The 19,570-nt window shown below is 45.3% G+C and overlaps 4 protein-coding genes across 24 annotated transcripts in view; 1 reads left to right on the forward strand and 3 right to left on the reverse strand.

Annotated features, from left to right (window-relative positions):
• Window positions 1-19,570, forward strand: part of LOC100122401 (RNA-binding protein Musashi homolog Rbp6) — a 542,632-nt gene that overhangs the window by 108,229 nt on the left and 414,833 nt on the right. The window lies entirely within an intron of this gene.
• LOC107980661 (venom acid phosphatase Acph-1-like) lies at window positions 4,670-6,419 on the reverse strand. The gene is made up of 6 exons (XM_016981720.1): window positions 6,210-6,419; window positions 6,025-6,129; window positions 5,682-5,947; window positions 5,261-5,544; window positions 4,990-5,192; window positions 4,670-4,919 (listed from the first exon to the last, which is right to left on the reverse strand). Exons 1-6 carry the CDS (start codon window positions 6,312-6,314, stop codon window positions 4,779-4,781), a joined length of 1,104 nt encoding a protein of 367 aa, XP_016837209.1. The 5' UTR covers window positions 6,315-6,419; the 3' UTR covers window positions 4,670-4,778.
• Window positions 6,599-8,380, reverse strand: LOC100122370 (venom acid phosphatase Acph-1-like). Its single transcript, XM_001605927.6, has 6 exons — window positions 8,168-8,380; window positions 7,984-8,088; window positions 7,636-7,901; window positions 7,193-7,476; window positions 6,910-7,112; window positions 6,599-6,839 (listed from the first exon to the last, which is right to left on the reverse strand). The coding sequence occupies exons 1-6, from the start codon at window positions 8,267-8,269 to the stop codon at window positions 6,699-6,701; spliced, it is 1,101 nt and encodes a 366-aa protein (XP_001605977.1). The 5' UTR covers window positions 8,270-8,380; the 3' UTR covers window positions 6,599-6,698.
• On the reverse strand, window positions 8,614-10,258 carry LOC107980660 (venom acid phosphatase Acph-1). The gene is made up of 6 exons (XM_016981719.2): window positions 10,101-10,258; window positions 9,924-10,028; window positions 9,575-9,840; window positions 9,220-9,503; window positions 8,941-9,143; window positions 8,614-8,870 (listed from the first exon to the last, which is right to left on the reverse strand). Exons 1-6 carry the CDS (start codon window positions 10,203-10,205, stop codon window positions 8,730-8,732), a joined length of 1,104 nt encoding a protein of 367 aa, XP_016837208.1. The 5' UTR covers window positions 10,206-10,258; the 3' UTR covers window positions 8,614-8,729.

The following is a 19,570-nucleotide window of genomic DNA, read 5'->3' on the forward strand; positions in this document are numbered from 1 at the left end:
GTCGAATAATAGCGCGCGAAAATTCGAATGATTTTTAATTGCGAGAATTCGGAAGCCGCGCTGCAGTCACTCCCGGCGACGAGATTATTTTGCAGCGCGAGAGAGAAAGTCGGCGGGACGAACGAGGCGGATAAACGGAATTCAATCTAATTATCCGTAATGCGCGCTGGAACTCGGAAAAGAGGGCTCGTTCCAGGCTTCGGTCTTTCTCTCTCTCGCGTTATTCATTTGTTTGTGTTCTCGGCCATCTCATAGCGCTTTCTCTCTCTCTCTCTCTCTCTCTCTCTCTCTCTCTCTCTCTTCATTTCGCGTCAAGCCGACCAATCTTCCCTCTCTGTTTGTTTTTCTCCGCCGACTGGCTCTCCGTCCTTTTTCAGTATCTCATTATATTTCTTGCAGACTGGCTGCTCGGCTCTCCTCTCTTTTTCTATCAGCCGTCGTCGTTGTCGACGCCGCCGCCGCGAACAAGTTTTCCCTTCTAGTCTGATGAGTGCTCTCGTGTTAATCTACGGGCTCGTCGTCCTCGCTTTTGTCTTTTTCGCTCTGCTATACACAGCCTTCGATGAATCTTGAAGTCTTAAAAGTTTGTGTGTCTCTTTGCGCTCGCGCGACTGGGAAATCTCTCTCTCTCTCTCACACTCTCTCCGCGGTTACAGCAACCGCGCCGAAGTTTGTTGGCGCCGCGGCGTTTTGACCGTCGGACGAACGCCTTCTGCTCTCTCGCGGTGTGTCTGTCTCGCTTTTTTCCAACTGCCGCCGCTGATGCTGTTGTTTGTTGCGCGCTTGTGCGGAAGAAGCTTTTTGTCACGCTGGGAGATGCGTTTTGGGTTTGTTCTTCTTGCGCGCGGTATTTGTCCCGCGGATTGGAAGAAGTTGAGAGCGGATAGAGAGAGAGAGAGAGAGAAAGAGAGAGAGAGAGAGAGGAGCTTTTGATGCTTGCGGAATTTTCGAAGATTTATTTGCACTGCGCTCTCGCTCGCCGCAATGGCTCTTAGCAGCCCGCCTGCGCGAGGTAATAAAAATTCTGGATATGCGCTGGGGGAGAGTTTAAGGTCATGATTCACGGTGTGGGTCTAATCTCGAATTCTATGGCTGCTGCGAGCAGCCCTTGTCCCAGTTATACTTGTTCAAATGCAGATGCATTTTATTCGCGGCGATAGTACAACGCGGTGTATCGTTAACGTATTCCCGATCAGCGATTAAAAGTTTCCGCCGAAGAAAGTTAATTTTTGCCTCGCCCGCTCATATCGACTTTTGAAATTGCTCTCCCTTCTAATTGGAGCTCGACTACGGTGGCGGCGGCGGCGGTGGTGGTGGTGAAAAAAGAGGAGAAAGGAGCGCAAGGAAGGAAAGAAAGAAAGGAAGGCAGAGCGGGGAAATATACGAAGGGAAATATTTAAGACCGACGTTCTCATTATCGACTGCTCCTCATCTTCCGGGGCTTTCCGCCGCCGCAGACAGAGAAAAATCCTTCGGGGAGATGGACGCGCCGAACAAAAACGGCTGCTGCCCCAATCGGAGAAAATGGCCACGGCAGAAGCAGAGAAAAATAGGTCAACAAATGTATAGAAAATCCGCCGAGGGTCAGACCTTCCTTCTTACACGCTGTGTTCCAATTTACATCGAAGATTTTTCAATCAGCGAAATATACATGCACCGCTTGCCCGCAACGATCGTAAAATTCAAACTCGAAACTAAACATTTCGACTCGGCTCGTCGGTCAGGAAAATTTTTTATTTACCCCAGTGCGCTGTACGCACTCGGTGCAGCTTCCCGGGAAAAGCATAGCAACAAAAAACGCATCCACTTCCAGAGGCAGCAGCCTCTTCGTTCCGGGGTCTGGATCAGATGGAAAAATCCCCGACGAAAGAGAGCTGGAAAGCACCTTCCCCGTCCGAAAGGTTCTTCCCGGGGATCGATTCCCGCGCGCGGAATTCCCGAGAGCTGCACTTATGCGCGCGGAGGCGTTTAGGCGATGCAACGCGGCTACAGCGAGGAGGAGACCGAATTTATGGGGCATAAATTCGCCGTAACGCGCTAGAGGGAGCACTGCAGGTGAAACGCTACTGTATACGAAATCTCGTTCGATTTTCCGCTCTTACCTCGTAAACATCGGAGCATCGCATTCCCGTGTGTAACCGAAACAGCGCCGGAAAATATATATTCCCGAAATTTCCAATTAGCCGAATTTAGCGCCCCGAGAGCGAACAAACAAGCGCTCGAGCCAGAAATTATTCCGCGCCGTGAGCCATCTCTCTCTCTCTCTCTATCTCTCTCTCTCGGAGAGCTGGGGAAAAAATTCCGCGCCATCGACAGCGCTGCGGAGCAATTTCCCGCTCTATTTAATATCTGCAGAAGAGCGAGCTAGCGCGCTCGCGAGTGAGAGATTTACAAGAAGGGATTCAACCCCCGCCGTCGAGTCGATGGTTGTCGCGCTGCACGCAAAAAGAAAGAGAAAAAGAAGCGGCGGCGACGGCGCTGCAAGAGAGAGAGAGAGAGAGAGAGAGAGAGAGAGAGAGAGAGAGAGAGAGAGAGAGAGAGAGAGAGAGAGAGAGAGAGAGAGAGCGACGTTAAGTGCTTCCGTTGGCGCTGCTGCCGAGGGACTTACGGTAATCGCGTTTAGCAATGACGCGCGCCGGCTGCCTGCCTGCCTCCAGCATCGTCATCGTCGTCATAATATCTCTCGCATATTTTCCGCGTCGGTTTATTCGGACGCCTCGCTCCTCTTACTTTCAGCGCATATAAAATTCCCACTCGCTATAAAAGCATTTGCACCGATGTTGCTTTCCTCTCGGTGCCTTCCTAGCTCTTCCTTTTCCTCTTGTTCACGTATCGGCGCGAGACCGCCGCTGGAAGAAAGTTTCTTTTGACGAAAACACTGCAGCTTCGTCTGAGCGCATAGATGAGCTTCTTTGAGCTCGGAGATGTTGCGCAACGAGGCTATAGATATCAGCGGTTTGTCTGGCTTTTCGCTGCTGTTTTGCTATCACCGTCTGCGTTGGGAAATTTCGATTCATTACCGGCTTCGTTCTTTTATGTTGGCTTACGCGTTGAAATCGAGAACGAGAGTGTAATTACGTTATACGTTAAAGTGGATGGACGTGTATCGAGCGACATTGAAACAGATGATATGCAGGGATATGCCGATGAAATTCATTAAAAATGAGTCGATCGGTGTAATTTATCGGTATTAAAAGTGGAGGATTTAATGTGGTAAAAGTTTTTCAGTCCCGCGCGCGGTAACCTGAGTTATTCAGCACTTAAGTGATATTGGATTTGACGCTTTGTAAGCTGAAGAGGAGCAGAGGAAGCCCGGCGTTTGCTCTCTCGCGCTTATACCCCGTCTTCGACTCGTTGGGGACGGGAATTTTCTTTATCGACAATATCGAGTGCTCCAAATGGAAGCTTGACAGTGAAATACACTATCGGTAATCTATAAATAATAACGCGAATTCCATTTGCCTCCGCCCGCCGTTCGGTAATAACTTCTGTCTCTCCGCACCTTTATGTGCCCGCCGCAGCACGTGTTTACGCATATATTCCCGGTTAATAATAACGCGTAAGCTATTAAAGGATTTGCTTCGGCTGTACGCTATCTGCTCCGTGTAAGTCATTCCGAGACGATGCCCTAAGAACATCTGCTACGAGAATCTCATCACGTATTCAACTCTTGGAAATGCATTTCGAGTCGTCGCTGCTGTGACTGAAATTGCTGCAAGCTCGAGTTAAAGCTCTCCCGCGCATATAATACGTACTCATTCTGTCAGAATTTCCAAAGCTCCTCGGCTGCAGCGCGAGCGGCAGCCAAGCTTGAAAAACAAAGCGAAGCAAAAAACCCGCGCAGAGAAAAACGCGAGCAAAAGAGCTGTATAGCGAATAAGAGCGAGTTTAGCGTCGCGTATACGCGTTTTCGGTGAAGAAGCGTCGTCGTCCTCCTCGTGGCAGAGTTTTCCACCTGGCAGGTCTTCCTAAATCATTCCGGTCTCGACTTTACTCCCTCCAGCTTTTCCCCGCGAAAATATCCAGAGAATTCGGAAGTAAGCGGCTGCATCTCTCTCTTTCTGTTTCACCCTGTGCAGCAGTCCTTTTGCGCGCGTATACACTATAGCGCGCCTACGGCGAAACGCGCGTGTCCCAAATAATCCCGAATTCGACGGGACAAGTGGGCGGACCTGGCCCAGGTCCAGTGGTACTTTCCGCGCGTCGCACGATGAAAAGTGTTCCCGTATTCCCTAGGTCGCGGCGCGATTTTCTTCTCCCTCCAGCAGCTAGCTTTTTTTACTTCAATTCCTTTTTTTTTACGTACGTACCCGCCGTCGCTTTCTTCCGCCGCTCGGAATTTCGAGTCAGCTTAACTCGGCCCGCCGCTGGTCGCTCTGCACACAATAAATAAGTTTACCTGCCAGCTTCGCGGAGCGACACATCCGCTTGACCACGCTATTTTCCATTCCGAGACCTGCGACAGCGCGGGGGCGGAACTGTTTATTGGATCCAGCGAGTCATTGTGCGAATTTAGCCTGGTGAGGCGTGGAATTACGCCGACGGAGCTTAGGATAAACTGCTTGTTCATCGTATTGCTATTTGAAATGTCGTCAAATTAAGTTCTTGGAAGTTCCTTGATTTAAAAATAGTCGTACGGTTAATGTTGGGCGTTAGTCAAACTGCTAAATTTTGCGCTTCGTGCGTCTTTTAACTTTATTTTCTATTTTCTATCCTACACGATGAATTTAGTTATATGGTAATATTATTTACACTTCTCCGATAATGCGGAGCAACGATCACTCGAAACATTCTCGATCGACGTCGTCGGGTATATGGTCGCGCAATATATTTTTGAAATCTTCAAGGGGACAGAATTCGAAACATCCCTGGATCGTTCGATCTTCTGATTCTGATGGAACCCCTTTGTAGTACACCACCTGTTTACGTAGCAATATAGATATAATAATGCATAAGCAGTTTATTCTACCTCTCTTGAGGACCACTTACTTTGACGTAGTATTCCGAGTCTTTTTCCCAAAGTTCCAGAATAACGGAACTAGAATATTCCGGTATTTCCGACTTTGATACCTTTAGTGCCCATAACAGTGCCGAAACTGTCACCTCGTGTGCGCTGTAGAGAAAGATATTTGGCCCTCGTCTACCTTGCTGTACAGCTGACGCGTCATCAAGAAACTTGCGAAGAAGCATTCCTAAACTTGAACAAATTATTTCAATACTAATTTTTACAGTAGTTTTAAAGATTAAAGTACAACACTACCTCCGTTTAATCTTGTCAATTTCGTATTGTATGTAAGGGTTTTTAAGTCAAAAATAGCTACGTCCAGTATAACTCCTTGTGGAAAATAAGGTTTTGTCCACTCTGGGAGAGCTAAATTTAGCCCAGCTTCGGCCGTCAATGTATTATATAAACTTAATACCTGCCTAGCTTTTGTTATATTTAGACCAGTAAATTTGGATAATTTGATTAGATCATCCCCGAATCGTGCAAAATCTTTGGTGTACTCTTTTGTTTGCAAGACTCGTGCATGCTCCTTCCCGAATCTGTAATTAAAAAGTTACAATAGCATAGAAACGTTAATTGTACTAAAAAATCTCACATGTTGACTTTATACTTCATAATATTTCGATTTTTGAAAGCTATTTCTCTTCAAATAATCAAAGACTAAGAAAAAGCTTACGTTGGACACCTCAGAGGACGTAATAACGAATCCTTCATTATTGGCATGTATGTAATAGGTATCGGTTGCCAGTTTAGTTTTGAAGTCCAGCGTTGGTCTTTGTTGGGTGGATAAAGTCCAGCAAGAACAAGGAGTAAACTCATCTTTGTCCTGCTATAGTCACTGCTCCGGGCGTAAACGTCACCCGGATTGTAGACGTCTCTCAAAAAGTCGTTGTAACGATTGCGTAGAAATTTTCCAAGCTCATATTCACGTTTTTTACCTACCTGGATTTGAAATTCGTCTATAAACTTATAATTTGTTCACAATGATATGCTGGTATATAAAATCTTAAGTATCTTACATTCGTGAGACCCCCGAATGAAACGGGATGAAAGTCCTCATTAACATGAGGGTCCGTAGGATACAAAGCTGATTTTTCTGGAGTTCGATCACCATGTCTAAACAACTTTTGATCATTCAGTAAGAAACTTATATATCAATGTGATGATTTGAACAGTTTACAAAAATGTATGTTGTAACACTCACTACACTTATTGATTTCAAAGTAAAATTATCAGCTGTAGCAAAATTTGATATCATGCAAACAAATAATACCGTAAAAATATTAAACAAGTAAGTGTTTGAAAACATTGTGGAGAAGCTTCGAATAGTCTTTAAAAATTTGAAAATTTAAAAGATGTCTAAACTTGCTGGCGGTTGAATAATTACTACGACAATCAGCCACACGTATAGCTATTGATAAGAAACTTATCTGCGGCGATAAGAGCAAAACTCAGCGTAAGTCATCACCTGATGCAATATAATCTAGTATTCCTAATATACTTATTACACAAACCAATACAAGTTTCTGTCTAAAACGCGGAATAATGTACGAATCAATTTAAACTGCTACTCCTACAAGTATAAGAAACATGAACATTGCTTTACTACTTTATTTCAAAAATATTTGATTGTATTTTTTGCAGCCTAAATATGAATTTTTGTATAAACTTTTATGTCGATAAAGCACATCGATTACTCATAACATTCTCGATCATAATCGTCAGGTATGTTGTCCTTCAATATATTTTTAAAGTCTTCAAGGGGGCAGTATTCAGAACATCCCTGGATTGTTCGATTTTCAGTTTCTGGTGGAATTCCTTTGTAGTACACCACCTGTTAGCATAATCGGATAGATAAAATATACATCTTAGCTTATTTTAAATCTTTTGAAGACTTCACTCACTTTAACGTAATATTTCGAATCTTTTTCCCAAAGCTCCAAAATAACGGAACTAGAATATTGAGGTATTTCCGGTTTCCATGTCTTCAGCGCCCTTAAAACTGCTGCAAGTGTTGTCTCGTGTGCGCTATGAAGAAAGATCTTTGGTCCTCGTTTACCTTCTTTAACAGCTGACGCGTCATTAAGAAACTTACGAAGTACCGCACCTAAGATGTATTAATTAAGTTAAATTTTGTATACTAAATCTGTTGAGTAGAATAAAAAAAGTAAATGAAGAAAACAATACCTCCGTTCAATTTAGTCAGTTTCGTGTTGTACGACTGAGTTTTATAATCAAATATGGCTGCTTTCAGTATGACTCCCAGTGGAAAATACGGCTTTGTCCAATTTGGAAGAGTCAAATTTAGTCCATCTTCAGCTACTAATGTATGATATAAACCTAACATTTGATTAGACGTAGTTATATTGAGTCCCGTAAATTTTGATATCTTAATTAGGTCTTCTCGAAATTGCGAAAAATCTGTTAGGTACTCTTCTGTTTTCAATACTCGGGAATGCTCTTTCTTGAACCTGTCAATAAAATACATCGTAAAACCATTGAAGAACAATACGGGAAAAAACCTAACACAAAGCATATTTTGGCAGAATGTATTGTTTGTCAATTCCAAACAATGCGTGCCAAATTTTTTTCGGCACATAAAATTTAAAAAAGTTGAGATAATAGCTTACATTGGACAGTCTGAGGCACGTAAGAAAGAATCTTGATTAATCGGTAAATAGGTTATTGGTATTGGCTGCCAGGCTAATTCCGAAGTCCACTGTTGTATTTTATTAGGTGGATAAAGTCCAGCCAGTAAAAGCATCAAACTCATTTTTGTCCTGTCAAAGTCAGTGCTGCGAGCATAAACATCGCGAGGGAAGTAGATGTCACCCAAAAAATTGTAATAACGATTGCGGAGAAATTTTCCCAACTCGTATTCGCGTTGTTTACCTACCTATGTAAAAAATTATTCTACAAAGTAATAGTCTGATTCCACAGAAGAGATAATCTTATCTAGCAATTGAATATATTCGTACATTGGTAAGAGCGCCTAATTCAAGCGGATAATAATCATAATCGTAGTAAGGGTCTTTTGGATACATAGCTGATTTTTCCGGAGTCCGATCACCATGGCGAAACAACTTTAAATCATACAATATTGAATTTAGTATTTGTGAATAATAGTGTTAATAGTTATATAGAAAATATATAAATACTTACTATGCTGATTGACTTCAAAGTAAAATTATCCGCACTTGCAAAATATGTTGGTAAACAAAGCAATATAACAGTAAATGTATTCAACAAGCGCGTGGTTGTCATCGTTGTTATATAAGTTTTATACAAAGACTTTGAAAGGTTAAAAATTGAGCCGAATACGTCTTGTCTGACTGAAAGTCGTATGGCTACTGAGACAATTTATCGCATCAATGTTGATAAGAAACTTATATGAGTGTCTATAGAAAGTAAAGTAGTATGGATATTTCATCATCTGATAAAATTTATGACACATCACTGTTGATTTTCAATATCAACCATATGGTTAGGAAAAGTTTTCAAGCTAGTGTGCGATGTAGAGACAAATTTCGGACTTTTATTCTCTTTTACAACTGATAAGTCTTCCGCAATTAAAATTTGCTAAAGTATAGGTATTAAAATTACAATCAAACTGTTGAGCAAGCGATGGTCTTTATTTCATTTTAATTAATTGATCATTTTAAAAATTGCTTCCTTACTCAGGAAGTTCTTTTTATTTTTCTATTATTTATACAAACTGCAACGGTCACTCGAAACATTCTCGATCAAAATCATCGGGTATATTGTTCTTCAATATCTTTTTAAAATCTTCGAGGGGGCAGAATTCAGAACATCCCCGAATTGTTCGATTCTCAGTTTCCGGTGGAATTCCTTTGTAGTACACCACCTGTTAGCGTAATTGGATATATAAAATACACATCATAGCTTATTTTGAATCTTTTGAAGATTTTACTCACTTTGATGTAATATTTCGAATCTTTTTCCCAAAGTTCCAAAATAACGGAACTAGAATACTGCGGAATTTCCGGTTTCCATGCCTTTAGCGCCCATAACAGTGCCGAGACTGTCACCTCGTGTGCGCTGTAGAGAAAGATCTTTGGCCCTCGTTTACCTTCTTTAACAGCTGACACGTCATTAAGAAACTTGCGAAGAATCATACCTTCGATCGTTAAAGTATACTTTAATACCAATTTTATAATAAGACGAAGTATTTGGAAATTAAAAACTCATGATACCTCCGTTTAATCTTGTCAATTTTGTAGTGTACGACTGGGTTTTATAACCAAAAATAGCTGCTTTTAGTAAGCTTCCCTGTGGAAAGTACGGCTTTGTCCATTCTGGGAGAGTCAAATTTAGTCCTGCCTCGGCTACTAATGTATGATATAGATCTAAAACTTGGCGAGATCTTGTTATATTTAGACCCGTGAATTCCGATATTTTGATAAGGTCTTCTTGAAACTGCGAAAAATCTTTTTTATATTCTTCTGTTTCCCCTACACGTGCACGCTCTTTTTTGTATCTGTAATAATAACAAATTATAAATTCACGTGACTGATTAATACTTTATAATAGATATTTAAAAAAACTCACGCTGGACAACTAAGTGAATGTAATAGAGAATCTTTCTCGACTGGTAGATAATCTATGGGTATTGGTTGCCAGGCTAGTTCTGAAGTCCACTGTTGTGCTTTACTAGGTGGATAAAGTCCAGCTAGTACAAGTAGTAAACTCATTTTTGTCCTGGGTTTGTTAGTGCTACGAGCATAAACGTCATTTGGAAAATACACTACACCCAAAAAGTCGTTGTACCGGTTTCGTAAAAATTTTCCTATTTCATATTCGCGTTTTTTTCCTTCCTAAGTACAAAGTTACTTGCATACTTGAAATATGTTTTATCAATAGAAAATCGTGGTATATAGAAGTAATAAATTAATCTCACATTGGTAAGAGCACCATATACTAAAGGATAGTAGTCATGATTAAGATGGGGATCCTTGGGGTATAAAGCGGATTTTTCTGGAGTTCGATCGCCATGTCTGAAGAGCTTTCAATCATCAAATAAGAATTCGAGGTAAATCAAAACTATGAGAATAATTAAATATTTTTTAAACCTTACCACGGTGAGTGATTTCAAAGTAAAGCTATTCACACTTGAAAAATTTGACAAAAAACATGAAAAAATAACAAAAAAACTATTTAGCAAGCAAATATTCGCCTGCATTTTGACTAAGCAACCTTTGTTAAGAAAAAAATTTGAAAACTAATAGTAATTCTAACTTGTAAAAATCCCTCATATATATATATACTACTAGCTAAATTATAAGTTGTCGATAAGAAGCTTAAGCGTTCATTTTATAGCTTAGGCAACGAAAGAAGTATGGGCATAAAATTGAAATGGCTGACAAGATAAGAAATTTTTCCTGCAAATATACTACTCCGAATTTCTTTTGAAAACTCAGCAGCTTAATCACCAGTGGAAGCAGCCGCGTAATCCAATATGAAAAAAACCCTTCGGTTTTAATAATTAGCGAGGAAATGAAACTCCTCAGACGAAATAAAAAGAGAGTGCAAAGAAGAAAGCAGAGTAAAGCCGTCTAAGGTCGTAACGCTACTCGTCGGTTGGTCGCACCGTCGTCGGCGCCGACAGCTTAGGTTTGTCTTGGCGCGCTAGCAGACCCGAGGGCTCAATTATTCATTGCAAACTTCCACAGTCCGCGGCGGCGGCGGCTCGACTCTTTTTTTTTACTCAACGGATTTCGAGGTTAAAGAAGGAAACCAAGAATTCCTCCGCGTCTTTCCCGAGCTTCGTCGCATTTTTTCTTTCCCTTTCGCTCTCTTTCACCCGCTCGCGCACACCTGTGCAGGCGCCTTTAACGCGGCGCGAGAGACGACGGCGTCTCGTTTTCTCGAAATCTCACGAGAGTCTCAGGCATATCATAGGCCCCCCAGTGCGATTTCCGCTCGAAGTAGCTCGTTCAGCGCCGCCTTTGCGATCGAAACCTAAATCCGAGAGATAGCTGCATTAATACCAGCGCAAATTATTAGTCGCGTAGTAGGTATATCCGTTTTATTCCCGTGCCGAATGGGGATAAACTATTAAAACTCGAGGCACTGTGTGCTCTTCTGAAAATCTTCTCAAGCGCCTAACAGGCCTCTTTCTAAACCTTTCATTATCATTAGGACGCGCTTGCGAGTAATTGCCCCGCCATAAAAAAATCGACCCCTCGCGGGCGCTTACGTCTTTGATCCTCTTTCTCTCTCGCGCGCGCAGATTGCTCTCGTTGCGTTTTCTCGCTTTTGGCTGGGCTGCCGGCTGTTCCTCATTATCTTTCATGGCTCTGGTGGTCTTACGACGCGCGACCGGTACAACACGGGTCTTTGCGCGTGCGACACTCATTAGGATCCGAATCTCTCTCGCGCGTTGAGCCTCGAATGCAAATTCGTCGGCTTCCGTAGGTGTCACGTTCGCTGTCAGCCCTTACACAGCATCGCCGAAAATTTTGGATCGCTGCCACCGCGAGCTGAAGTTTTCTCGTTACGGGGAAACACAATAATGTGGATAGTGACGCTGCTGCTGCAGGGTACAGGTGCGCGCATAGGGCTGTGGTGGGCGCACGTCTCTGATGGACGGGAGAAGGGTGGAGCCGGCGCTATTTAGCGCGAATGATGCTGCCGCGCGCGCTTGGCGACTCTTGAAATTTCACGAGGGGCGAGCTTTTATGCCCGCGGCTCTGATGTATGGGGTCGTGTTTATTCGCGCACGGTATTGTCGGTGCTTACTACGCCGGATTTAACACGTTCTAACTGATACGTTTGTACTTTATAATTAATCTATTCTTTCCTTTTTCTGTTTCAGGTGAGTTATCCCATCGATCTTTACGAGGTACCGAGTATACGCCATATAGTGAGTAATAATTAATTCACGATTTCATTGCGACCTCGTAAACCGAAAATTGCACTTCTTGCCACTCCAAAATTCATTCGTTCTGCCCACTCGATAGTCGCGAACACTCGAAAATTCATGTAACACCGCGAGCCCGAAAAATCGAAAGCTCACTCGAGCCTTATATCCCACTTTGAACATAGCGCTAGTGAAAAGTTTACTCTGCACCGATGAATGAAAAAAGCTCCTCAACAAGTATGTAACTTTTTCCGCCTCGTGTGGCCGGTGCACGTGTACAGCAAAGTTCCGCCAATTTGCAGAGGCGAGCCTCCGACGAAAAATTTTTCTCTCCAACTCTTCGCCGCGAGTGCAGGGTCGAAAAGGAGGAAAAAGGGCACAACAAGCGCAGATAAAAAAGATGGAGAGACGAGAGAGAGAGAGAGAGAGAGAGAGAGAGAGAGAGAGAGAGAGAGAGAGAGAGAGAAAGAAAGAAATTGGCGGGGGAGAGAATGACGGCGCGGTTGATCGACATCCCCCGAAGACCGCAATGCGGTAGTGCGCGCAGCTCGGCGGGATTTATGAATGGAGATTCTCCGGCTCTCTTTTTTCTTTCTCGAGGAATTTAACGACGCTTCGTTAAACCACTCTTTTTGCCTCTGCCCTTGCGCACCTAGAGAGCTCGCGCGGGGCGACGAGAGATATAAAAACGAGCGCGCCAAAGAATCCGAAATGTACAACGCTGGTCCAGGGACGAGACGAGTGCGATCGTGCGCGCATGCAGGGTACAGTGTGTGAGCGGGCTCTCCATCCTTCTCCCGGAAAATGGCTGGCTGCTGCTCCACTGCCGCTGATGGTCCATTCGGGGAAAAAGAAGGAGAGAGCGAGAGATAGAGTGCCTTTTGGATGTCGTCCCAATCGCCGCCGCACACACTTTTGCCCCGAGCCTCTGCAGCAGCAGCAGCAGCAGCGGATTTATACACGGGCGCGGCGAGGAAGAAGGAGCGAAAAACGAAAATACATTTAACGTTATTACCTTTATTAAATTGAACGTCTCTTCTAGTTGCCGCTCGCTCGATGGCAATTGGTATCGAGGCTTTATGGGAAGGGGCTTTATGGTTGCTGCTGCCGCCACCGCCGCCCTCGTCTCTCCGCGGAGGCGTGGTTGGCTTGGATCCAAAAGAAGCTTGGGCCCTCCACTTTCGCGAATATGGACTGCCGCCACTGCCGCTCGCTCTGTCCCGGCCACCTGCATCTGAAATTCCCGATTTTCCGGAAACTTTTGAGCAAAGAACAAGAAGAAGTGGCGCGGCGAGAGAGACAGAGAGAGAGAGAGAGAGAGAGAGAGGGGGGGGATGAGCCTCCGAACGGGGGTGGAGTCGAGAACGCGAGTGAGATGCTGCTGCTGGCTTTTCGGGCGAAAAAGATGGTGTAGGGGCTGATGGTGCAGTTGCACGCTCTCGCGCCCGGGCTCATTGTTACGGGAATCGAACCGCCATCGAGAGAGAAAATTCTCTTTGTCAACGCTTCTGGCTTCGCACAATACTGTTGCTGCTGCCGCTGCAATCGAATTAGAGTCAACAGAGGTGGAGATTAGTTTTTATGAGATCGAGATACCGAAGAGAGCGAGAGAGAGATACGAAATCAGCGCTAAGTAGATAACGGCTGTGTTTAGCCGGCCGACGCGCTTTACATCGTCGGAGAGAGATAAGTCATCGCCGTATCGCATTTCCTCGAGCGTGAAACTCAAATGTTTACGGCGCACTCAGAGCGGACGCGTAAGAAAGCATCAGGGAAGAAAATCATCCGGGAAATGGTCAATACGTCGATTGTGTGTTGGCTGCTACTGGGCCGATTCGCGCTCGAGCAACTTTTTGACGGAAAGCCGGCTGCTGCCCCCGGCTTTCGCGCTCCTTCCAGTGGAAAACTTTGGTATATACATTTTTCTAAAATCCGCCGGCACAAAAAAGCCGGACAACAACTCCCCGCGGCGTCTTCTCTCTCTCTCTCTCTCTCTCTCTCTCTCTCTCTCTCTCTCTCTCTCTCTCTCTCTCTCTCTCTAACCACTTACGCCGGCAGCTGGCAGTTTCGGTTATCGAATCTGTCGCTCCCGGTTGAATATACGCGAGAGCAGTTTCGGAACGACCGACTTTGTCGTAAACACGCACTTTTTCCACTGCAGCTTTGATTTAATACGAGAGTTCAAAAGTCTCGTCGATTATTATAAACGATTCTTCGTGTACTTGTATAGGCGAAATGTTTACGAAGCATAAGGGAGATTTGTGTGGGGCTGGATGGGGGAAAGTGTACACGCTTTGTGCGAGAAATTTTTTTAAATTATACAGCATGCTATCGCGCCAGTAATCACTTTGCATTTTGTCGCCACGCTGCTATGCGGGCGGCCGCCAATGACGACGAGATATTACGTCGAAGCTATATAATTAATCACGACTGCATTGTTTAAGTATAAAAGTACGCTGAATGCATCAGAGTGCTCTTGTAATTTAATAAACACGCTGCTACCCATAAAGTCGATAAAATTAATTTTGATACACTCGCTATTTGAAAAAAAACATGCACACTCACGCGCAGATGCTGCCACTTTATGAAAGTTAAAATATTCCCGACGCGCAGTAGTGCACTGTAATGCAAATTAACGTATACATCCTCGAATATCCCCGAGGCCGCTTTTTAACCAGCATCGTTATCAGCTGGCAAAAAAAATTAAAATAAAATTACTGCATCCAGCAGTCGCGGCTTTTGTATATTATTTCTCGACGACCGCGAATTCGTTTACCCAAATCTCCAATTATTCCTTAATTAAAACGCCCGACCCTCCGCGAAAAAAACGAGGGTGGGACAATTGCCGGAAAAATCCAATTTACCACCTCCGCTTCCTTTTCCCAATTTTTTTTTTCAATAATTCACAAACGATTCGCGCTCGCGAATTAACCTTTCAAATGACGCGCGAGAGCGGAATGTAAGCTCCAGCCTCGATTATATGGCGCGTGTGTTGCGGAAATTGAATGGCAAAGCCGATGGTGGTTGCGAGAGAGGCTCAAATCCATAAGGTAATTATACGCCGATCGAATTAGCGGTCGTTTTATATTCGAGAGGGTTCGCGGATTTTGCAGCGGACGATGAAAAGAGCGCAGCAGCTGTGTGGGAACGAGCGGGACGAATGATGAGACGAACAAAGCTTTTCTTGTTTACGCGATATTCAAGTAAAACCCCAGAAAGTCTACACACTGGCACGTCTGCATCTTTTAATTTTATCTGTACAAATTTTTAACACGTATTTTTTTAATTTCGCAAAGTGTGCGTGATCTCATTTAATTCTTCTGAACACTGCACATGGCTCTTATATTTTATTCCATTTGCTAAAAAGAAACGCGAATACCAAAAACCCATTAACGACGCTGTATCATTATAAATTCCCGTCCGACCTGTACGAAACCTTGCACTACACAACCAGATAAAAATGTCGCGATCGACCCACATAATATTTTCTCTCAATGCGCTGCACACCGCAAAGAAAATACTAAAAGCTCACGGTTCATAGAGTCCCCATCGAATCGCGAGAGGCAAATGCTCCAGGAGACGCGAGAGTGAAACACGATCCAGGTCAACGCTTCTCCCGCTTTTCTCTCTCTCTCTCTCTCTCTCTCTCTCTCTCTCTCTCTCTCTCTCTCTCTCGCGTTATCGGGCCGACCGTGCGAAGCAAATGAATGTGTACGCGATCGGCGCGTCGCGTTGCGTTGAATTACTTTAACGCCTCGCGGCACGGCAGAACGACTCTTCTCTCGATGCCAATAAACATTACTCTCTCCGCCTTTGCCGCGCGTGTACGTCCCGTCGCGATCATTCTGCAGTCTCTTTCAAAGACTTTCTCGTGATTTTTCTCGAGACGCGGTTTCGCTTAGTTTTTCGTTCGAGAATTCGTCTATGAAAGCCAAATACGCGTAAAACACGAAATAATATCTGAAAAAAGGAGGATCCACATGCTTTTCTCCGAATTAAATTAAAAGTGAGCGTCCCCGCGCTAATTGACTAATTATGCAAATACTCTTGAGCAGCCCTTTGCGATAAAAATTCAGGAAACGCTTGTTCTTTTCATAACCGGTGTCAAACGTTGTCCTTTCGCAGAGAAAGAATCGCCGGCTCGCACGAAATTTAAATTCCCCTCGCGTCTTTCTCATTTCCCGTCTCTCTCTCTCTCTCTCTCTCTCTCTATCTCTCTCTCACTCAGACCCTCGTCCGCCGGCGCCCCGTGTACACACACACATACACAGGCGGCGTCGGAGGTGGAGGAGAGAGAGATCGTCGAGGCGGCGTCGACTTGTGCCGTTTGACGTAGTACCTCGGCTCCTTATCCGCGCGAGAGCGTTCCCGCCGGGGCTTAATTTAAAACCGAGCGGACGACTGACCGTCACGTGTGTGTTCGCAGGCCTCTTTCTTGCACTTCCGTTCGGGATCGAGCGCGCGCCGAGTTACTGCGTGCGAGGCAGATGTAGAGCCGGAGAGCGTCGGGGGAGATTGATCGGCGACGATTTACTCGCTCGAGTCGATCCGTGGAACTTGGCCGAATAAAATGCTTCTCGACTTTGTGTCCCGATTCGAAGCAGCAGTCGCGATCTTAGTTGATGTATACTCTATATTTACTGCGGTGAGTGCGAAAAAAGACAACGAGCGAGTGCGAGGTCGCGAGAGTTCACGCTTCACATGGTGTTTCTCTTTTCCCTTTCCTCGTGGCCGCAGGCCTTGGCGGTTTTGCCTTATCCGAGAGCGAGTTTATTTAAAGAAGCCGCCGCCGTTCGCCGTCCTCCGAAAACGCGCGGCCGCGTGTAAATACAGCTCGCCGACAAATTTGCTGCCAACGCACTGGAGAATCCTCGTTTGCTCGTTTTTAATCCAAAACACTCAAGCTTTATAAATCATCTCGGCCCATCAGTAGTACGGAAGGCAAAGTTAACGCTAGCGATTAGCGCGCATAATTACGGTTTTTCGGTGCGGCGTTGGTGGCGAATAGCAGAGGAAGCAGCAGCAGGTGTAGGTGTGTCCTAATCATCCTCGGCATCAAACCTACATAATCGCGCTGGAAACTTGGCGCAAACAGTGGGGAGTAGGCAAGTTCACAAAGACCGAGGAGGAGATGAGCAAGAGAGAGAGAGAGAGAGAGAGAGAGAGAGAGAGAGAGAGAGAGAGAGAGAGAGAGAGAGAGAGAGAGAGACGGACAAAGAAAATGCCGGAGTACATCCCTGGGAGTCGCATTTCGCCCAGCGGCTGCAGCGACGTCATCCAACTCCGCCCTTCTCGCTCTTTCTCTCCTCCGGTACAAATTGAATAGAAGTTCCTAACCTACCGCCATCGCCTCCGTCGCCGCGAAGTCACGAGGGTCGCTGTATGCGTGTATGTGTGTGTGTGTGTGTTTGTGCGCGGCGTGACTTATTGCGAAGTTGCGCGAGCTCCGTTGTACGTACGGTCAGGGCAAGTTCGCGCGCGCGATGCGTGCCGGGGGTATAGTAAATGCGGATATATGTATATGTTATATGGGAGGGAGTTGCCGCCGCCGCCACCGCTGTCCGACCGAGTGACGTCGAGGGCTTGTCATTTGCGTCGGAGCCGTGTATCCGACACCACCTACGAGGCTTCGTTCGTACTTATGCTCTGGCTCTCTCGGTGCAGCCCCGTCGCTTTCGATTAGCCTCCTATTATTGTAAGCCGAATGAGGGTCTTGCGGACATTGTACTGTGTGCACCACTAGATCGATAGCTCAAAAATTACCTGTATGCAATAGTAAATATTAGTTTTCCTTTTTACACCAGTCAGAAGAATGTTGCGAGGCGCCGACTGTATGCGCACAATAATTATGACGTGCGGTTGCCATACGTACGCGTGTGCGGAGGCTTGCGCAGAGTACACACGCTGCATCAGAGCCATAGGCGTAGACGCGTGCACTAATACACGCGCGCAGGGAGAGAGAGCGAGAGAGAGAGAGAGAGAGAGAGACAGAGAAGCGAGCGCGCATTAGCATTCAACGGACACGCATTGCCGCACGTATTTGCAGATATAACGCAAATAAACCTCGGGTGCAGGCTGAGGGAGAGGAGAAGCTCCGAACGCTGTTGCTGCACATGCTCGTAATATTCGCGGCCAGTGGACGGGGTATTGTCCCTCCTTGCCTTCTCTCTCTCTCTCTCTCTCGTTATGTCACATGCTTTCGCGCTGCCGCCTTTTTTCCTTTCGCTCTCCCTTCGCATTCTGTGTCCCACGAGATAAAAAAGCGTTATGCTCGCATCTCGTTGTTTCGCCGACTTTTTTATGATGCCTTCGCCTCTTTCCGCCGTCCTTCTCCCCGCTGCAGTGTGTATACGTTGCTCTATCGCCTTATCTTTATCCTCGCCTTCGTCCGCTTCTTCTTTCTTATTCTATGTTTGACCTTAAACCTCGACGTGGGTGCAACATAGGCATTTTTGCACGCTTCGCCTCATCCTTCTGCCGTTTTTATAAGGGCACGAGTCGCAGCCGGCACACGGAAAAATAGAATATCCAGGAGGTTTTAACGACTTTTTTATTATTACGCTAGCGTGCTATCGAGTTACCGCGCGCGTGACCCGAAGGACTGCAGGAGGAGGTTAATGCATTCCGGGAAGCTTCTCAAAAGTTGAAAAACAATGAGGTTTGAATTGCAAATCCGCTTTGGAATGCTTACCGGGCGTCGTCTTGAATTAAATTCTCGATTATAGTTTCAATTTCGCTTATATCCTCTTTCTATACTCTTTATAACTTTTTGTAACACAAGCAGGATTTTCGCGTTTTCCTGGCCTACCAAGCGGGACTAAAGTAACTTTTCTCAGACCGGTGGGCTGTTTGTGTATATGATAATGTACATGTGTGAGTGTGCGGAAATCTGTACATACGTTACTCGCCACGCCTTCGGCTCGGGCTAACTCGTCTTGACTCGTACTGCAAACTCTATCCTACTCGGGCTAAAAAGCCCACTTTACGCCCTTGGTACACAATATACTATGTTTCCACGTTTTCTCGCGTTTACACAACATCCTCGTTAGAGATACTTTGTACGTATGCGCACACTCGTATAGGCCGTTCGCTCTCTATACACGTCGTCGTCGTCGTCGGCGGCGGCGGAGGCGGCGGCAGCACTACGTTAATTAAGAATACATACACACGCGCGGCCATTACCATTATTTACAAACGGCGCGCGTTTATTAAACTCGGCTCTGCCGCGCGCTTTGGAAACTCGCGTACGCAGCCGCTGCTGCAGCCTACGCTCGATATCATTTTCGCAATTCTTTTTCCGATTACACCCACGCGCTGTTTTAGTTCCATATCGCCGTCATATGGTAGAGGGCGGGGGAAGCAATTGTGCTAACGCGTTCGAGTGAAAAATATGCGCCAGCGACCTGAGAGCGAAAAACGCGCTGCATGTGGAACGAAATAGAAAATGGTGAACGACGACGAAATAAAGTTAAAAAAGTGCGCGCGCGGAAAGGTGAAATGCGTGTACGTGTGTGCGGTGGATCGATTCGACGGCAGCTTTGCGCCACGTGGGGACGCGAAATCTTGTGTGTATAAAGTATCGAAAACGCAGCGTGCGTGTGTCCGCAGAAAAAATCACGCGAGAACTGTTTCCACTTCATCGGTGGGCTAAAGGAAAAACGCGAAGAGAAATGAAGCCCTACGAG

This window comes from Nasonia vitripennis, chromosome 2, assembly GCF_009193385.2.
Source record: "Nasonia vitripennis strain AsymCx chromosome 2, Nvit_psr_1.1, whole genome shotgun sequence".
In the NCBI taxonomy this organism is placed as follows: Eukaryota; Metazoa; Arthropoda; class Insecta; order Hymenoptera; family Pteromalidae; genus Nasonia; species Nasonia vitripennis.

Excerpts from the sequence above, each read along its gene's own strand:
- LOC107980661 (XM_016981720.1), bottom strand. The coding sequence starts at position 6,314 with ATGTTTTCAAACACTTACTTGTTTAATATTTTTACGGTATTATTTGTT. Across the intron at positions 5,948-6,024 it reads CATTCGGGGGTCTCACGAAT|GTAGGTAAAAAACGTGAATA; the intron begins GTAAGATACTTA and ends TTTCAAATCCAG. Across the intron at positions 5,193-5,260 it reads ATTGACAAGATTAAACGGAG|GAATGCTTCTTCGCAAGTTT; the intron begins GTAGTGTTGTAC and ends GTTCAAGTTTAG.
- LOC100122370 (XM_001605927.6), bottom strand. The coding sequence starts at position 8,269 with ATGACAACCACGCGCTTGTTGAATACATTTACTGTTATATTGCTTTGT. Across the intron at positions 8,089-8,167 it reads CTTTGAAGTCAATCAGCATA|TTGTTTCGCCATGGTGATCG; the intron begins GTAAGTATTTAT and ends TATGATTTAAAG. Across the intron at positions 7,902-7,983 it reads AATTAGGCGCTCTTACCAAT|GTAGGTAAACAACGCGAATA; the intron begins GTACGAATATAT and ends TTTTTTACATAG.
- LOC107980660 (XM_016981719.2), bottom strand. The coding sequence starts at position 10,205 with ATGCAGGCGAATATTTGCTTGCTAAATAGTTTTTTTGTTATTTTTTCA. Across the intron at positions 9,841-9,923 it reads TATATGGTGCTCTTACCAAT|GAAGGAAAAAAACGCGAATA; the intron begins GTGAGATTAATT and ends CTTTGTACTTAG. Across the intron at positions 9,504-9,574 it reads CATTCACTTAGTTGTCCAGC|ATACAAAAAAGAGCGTGCAC; the intron begins GTGAGTTTTTTT and ends TTATTATTACAG.